This window comes from Mus pahari, chromosome 12 (genome assembly GCF_900095145.1).
Source record: "Mus pahari chromosome 12, PAHARI_EIJ_v1.1, whole genome shotgun sequence".
In the NCBI taxonomy this organism is placed as follows: Eukaryota; Metazoa; Chordata; class Mammalia; order Rodentia; family Muridae; genus Mus; species Mus pahari.
The window spans coordinates 6281771-6287267 of NC_034601.1; the positions used below are offsets into that span (position 1 = coordinate 6281771).

Sequence of the window (5497 nt, forward strand, 5' to 3'; positions counted from 1 at the left end):
TCTGTGTAGCCCCGGCTGTCCTGGAACTCACTTTGTAGACCATGCCATCCTTGAACTCAGAAATCCGCCTGCCTCTGCCTCCCAAGTGCTGGGATTAAAGGCGTGCGCCACCATGGCCGGCTGGTAAACTGCTTTTTAACCCTATTAAGTATACTTGTCTTCATTTTTGCCCAGTTATGTGTTTCTATGTGACCTGTCTGTCTGATCAATTATGAAATGAAATATAACTTCAGACTAGGCATAGTGGTCCATTCCTTTAATCCTCAGTGCTCAAGAGAGGCAGAGTAGACAGCTCTCTGAGTGTGAGGCTAGACATGTCTCTAGAGTGACAAACAAAAGCAAACAAACAAAGGCCTGGGGTGGGTGGGTAGGTATAATCTTCAATTCTAGTGGAATAGCTGTATTCTGGTTCTGTTTTGATGAGTCTGATTGTTATTTGTGTAATTAATGTATATTATTGGAAACAGTAGTCAATTGGAACTATATGAATTGAAGTCAACATTTTGAAGATGAATTTAATTTTTAACATGTTTATGTGCTAAATATTAGATTGCTGTGCAAAATTTAATATCAATTTTTATAAAACTTACTGGTATAGTAATGTGTAGTAATTTTTCATTATAAAACATCAGGAAAGAGTAAAGCAACTTTTAAGCAGTAGAAAATAAGCTGGGTATGGTATACACCTTTAGTCTAACACCTGTGATGCAAAGGCAGATGGATCTCTTTGAGGTTGAGGCTAGTCTGGTCTACTACAGACTAACTGGGTCTACAGAGTGAAAAAGTCTTGTCTCAAAAAAAGTAGGCGTGAACTGGAGAGATGGCTCAGAAGTTAAGAACACTGACTTTTTTTCTAGAGGACACTCAAGTTCCAGCACCCACATGCGACCTCATTATCTGTTAGCTCCTACTCCAGAGGAATCTGATGCCCTCTTCTGGCCTCTGCAATGTAGCACATGCATATATATGCACACAAAACATAAAAATAAAAAGTGGTAAGTGAAATTGTTTTAAAATTTGAAACTTGTATGTTTTGGCTTTTATTTAAATTCTAGGTTAAACATTGGATTCGACAGGAGATCTGCATGATAAACTATAATTTATTTGATAAAAAACTGAATGAATTGAATGAACGCATTGGGAAGACCCAGTGCAAGAGTAAGCATGAAGCAATAGCTGGTGAACTCTTTGTAAGTTTCTAATTTCATTTTCTTCCTTTTAATATGTGTAGAATGTGGTTATATGCTGCATGTTGGGAAAAGGAGGCAATAAAATAGTAGTTCTCAACCTTGCTAATGCTGCAGCCCTTCAGTATAGTCCCTCATATTGTAGTGATCCCCAACCATAAAATTACTTTTGTTGCTACTTCATAATTGTAATTTTTTTACTGTCATGACACACAGATTGAGAATCACTGCAATAAAAGAAGACCAACTAGTTTAAGATTTGAGAAATAGTCTTAGTTCTAATAGGCATGCTATATTCATTGAGGGTTATCTGTGGTATGTAAGCATTTTCTTTCCATTCTGTTATGTGCCTTATTAGAACTTACATAATTTATTTTAAGATCTTTCAAACTTTGCCTTTTTTTTCTTTTTGAAAAAAAAAAAAGATTTCTAGGATTTATGACATTTTTGACCAACATCAATTTTATTGCAGACAAATTAAGTTTCCAGTTTTGTTTTTTGAGGTTGGATCTGGCTATATACAGTCTAGGATAACCCTGAACTCTATATCATCCTGCTCTTAGTTCCCTTAGTTGTGGAATTGCAACCATGTACCATCGGAACAAGCCCCTTCCCTTCTTAACTATCTTATGTAGCTGATTGTCACTTACCAGTTTTCTACATTTTGGGTTCTGTGTCTATATTTACTAACTGCAGGCTGTATCCTTTTAATGTGATGTAACCTCATTACATAGCCCCAACTGCCTCACCATCTGGAATTCACTATCTACATAGAAGATTAGTCTGGCTTCTAATTCACAGAGACTTGCCTGTCACTGCCTTCTTAATGCAGAGATTAAAGGCATGCACCAATATAGACAGACTGAAAATATTCAGGGAAAAAGTGTTTGTATTAAGCATATATCATCTTTTTGTTCGGTCATTATCCCCTAAACAGTATGGTATAACAACTCTATAGTAACATTCTTGTTGTATTAGACACTGTAAGTAAAGATAATTTAAAGTGCACAAGAGGATGTATGTATGGTTTTAGCATCTGCAGATTTTTGTATCTATAGAACCTGGAACTATTCCTCCATGGATAGCAAATGATGATGACTACGTAAGAATTTATCACTGAGGCTGGTGATGTAGCTAAGTTGTAGTACTAGCTTATTCTAGTACTAAGTCCTGAGTTTGATCCCCAACAAGCATAAATGGGTATGCTGATGTACAACTCGATTACCCAGAGATAGAGGCAGGAAAACTAGGAATTCAAAGACATCTTTGGCTACATACCCTATCAAGGCCACCCTGAAATACATAAGACCATACCTACAAATGATAAACAAACAAATAAATAAATGCATTTTAAAAGTAAAGATGCTAGCTAAGAGGATGGAAGAATAGAAGACATCCCCTGCTAGGGGGTCACTGGAGTCTAGAATCATGAGAAGTTGCCGGGCATTGGTGACATATGTCTTCAATCCTAGCACTTAGAAGGCAGAGGCAGGCAGATTTCTGAGTTCAAGGCCAGCTTGGTCTGCAGAGTGAGTTCCAGGACAGCCAGGACTATATAGAGAAACCCTGTCTTGAGAAACAAACAAACAAAAAAAACGTAATGAAGTAAAGAAAAACCTTTTCATTTATTTGTATAGATGCTTGCATTTCACAGGACTACTTGGTCAAGTAGTTGTTTTCATTCTTCTGTAGTATTTGGTACTCTGGTTTGGTATTCACTTAGTTTTCTTTCTTCTAGGTAAAAATAAGAAGACTTCAAAAGCGTATCAAAACAGTATTATCATCTCGAAAAAATTGTTTGGAACCAAACACATTACCCCGTAATACAGTCTGTAAGGTTCGTATAAACACACAGTCTGTTTGGATTGTTGGATCATAAGATATGAATATACTTCCAAATGAGGACAGAAGCTTGGGTATAGTGTTGACTTCTTGTTTTTTAAACTTAAATGTGAAAAAAATACAGAAGTGGTACTGGAAGGGAGGGACTGTGTAACAAAAAGGAGCCAAGACTTGATGATCTGGGAAATTCTCAGCATATCCAGAGCACAACTCTAAAATTAGGTTTGTGGACAGAAAAACAGCTCTGGGGATCAAGGATATGTACAGCCACTACCTTTTGGTAGTCCTTGGAAGAACCAAGGTCATGGTATTTGCCACTTATTCCCTCTATAGTCACTCTATTTAGGTTAATATGTGCATCCTGGCTTCTTCTGTGCTGTAGTTTCAATAACAACTTCTTTAATGGCCTTTGTATGCTCTTCTGCTTGGCTTCATTCTTTGGGCTCCACACGGTCACCTGTTATCATCATGCAAGTGCTATCTCAATTATCTCTGCTGTTAGCCTGTGTTCACCATCACAGAGTGGATTGACCCGCTGGCTCTCTGGTATGGTGCTGAGTGCTGCTGCGGCTTTAGTAGTCTACATCCTGCTACTGGCCTACTATGTGTGGGAAGATGGCAATATTGCCGTTGAAGTAGATTGGGTTGGCTACTTATCTTGGGTGGAGTTCTGGGGGTTTCGCCATTGGACTGTGCTTGCTATTGTTGCTGAAGCCAGTTACATTTCCTCTGCCCCAAGTGTTGACCCAGCTGCCACAATGGTTTATGAAATGGAACATTTGATTCTTCTGGTATTAGGTTTGGTTAGCACCACTACTATGTATTAGAAACAAGGGGATGGATAGATGTCTGCCATCCTTATAATCTAGTATGGATGTATAGAGAGTACTCACTGTGGTCATGAGGATCATATCTAGTTTTCCTTTTTCATTAAACTTTTCAGCTACTTTATACTTACCCATTGAATTATTTACAAGGCTGCAAAGTTTTAGTTAGAGTAGAGAAGAGGAAGAAAATGGATCTGTGTTACCTTGTCATGGAAGTGAAAGGACATCAGTGACCTGCTTTGCCTACCAATGCTGCTTGAGCATATTCATATATAGCATCAGTTTGCTTAGTATAATAGCACTTCAGGGTTCTGCCTAAATGTGTCTACCATAGTGTTCATGCCACCACTTAGAAAGGGCCATGTTCATTCTCAGCTGAGGCATGGAGTCAACTTGAACTTCAAGGCTTAAATATAACAATTGGAAGTTAAAAATCACTCTTTTTATTGTAGTTTTTAAAACTTAGACTACTAGAAATAAGATAGTGTATAAGTATCTCAGTATCTGTTTGCCCTGTTTTCAAAGTCTAGGTTTGTAATGTCATTGTTAATTACTTGATTCATTTTTGGCAGAGAAAATCACCTTTATGGTCATCAGCCATTGAATTACATACTATTTAACATTTTAACGTATATATTCAAGACTTTTTTTTTTTTTTTTTTTCTCAAGACTCTTCCACGTGAAATTTTACCTTCCATTCACCTGCTTTTCCCTCATCCATTTAACAGGTTACAGATTCAGAGGCTGTGAATTTGAATGTGACCCAAAAGTCAGTTAAAAGTCGAAGTAAAAGAATATCTTCTGTGAACCATACCCCTTTAAACTCTTCAGAAAAAGCAGGTAGAAAGATTAATTTGCCATCAGCATGTGTAGAGTTTGCTTCTGAAAGGTAGGCATTTCTATAAAATGCATAGTTATTTATCTAAATATATGTTTATAGTTACATTAGTTAAATATAAAATAGCTTAAAATGTCACATTCATATCAACAATCTGAAGGAATTCAGTTGAATCTCTGACCTTCTGTTTTGTTTTAATCACACTTGGGTCTTGAACTGGCCAGGTGATGGGTCATTGTGCTGCCTTTTGTCACAGTGATTAATGGGTCATGTTTTGGTCCCTCCATTTTGAAAGTATTATTATAATGTCCAAATGGGTACACTTAATTATCTAATTATATTACAAAGCATAATATCTTGATTATATCATAAAGCACTGATCTAGCCTGAGGAGTTGGGACTGGTCAAGAAGAGTGTTCTTAGAAGCAAAGAAGCCTGCTTGGTGGTTTGGGCCTAGATCAATGCTGTTCTAAGGGGTGTAGTAGAACATATTGATAAAGTCTTTTGTTTTTATATCTTTGAGACAGGGTCTATGTTACCCTGGCTCGTCTGGAATTTAGAACTTAACATATAGTTTTGATTTTCTAGAGCTGCCCTAGTAATCCCATGTTACTTAGTCCTGCATTTTCATTTATTTTTATTATTTTTTAATTTTATGTGTATGTATATGTGTGTAATTATGTGCACATGAATGCAGTTCAGTGGAGAATGTCAAATCTCCTTGGAGCTGGAATTCCAGGTAGTTGTGAACCACCCAACATGGGTGTCAGAAATGGAATTCTTAACCTCTGAGCTATCTCTCC

At 37.1% G+C, this 5497-nt stretch overlaps 1 protein-coding gene across 1 annotated transcript in view; it reads left to right on the top strand.

The window, feature by feature from the left end:
* Positions 1-5497, top strand: part of Atf7ip2 (activating transcription factor 7 interacting protein 2) — a 38596-nt gene that overhangs the window by 13155 nt on the left and 19944 nt on the right. Inside the window, exons 4-6 of the mRNA XM_021209901.1 lie at positions 1056-1190; positions 2926-3024; positions 4585-4745. Coding sequence (XP_021065560.1) covers positions 1056-1190; positions 2926-3024; positions 4585-4745 — 395 coding nt within the window. The remainder of the gene's footprint in view (positions 1-1055; positions 1191-2925; positions 3025-4584; positions 4746-5497) is intronic.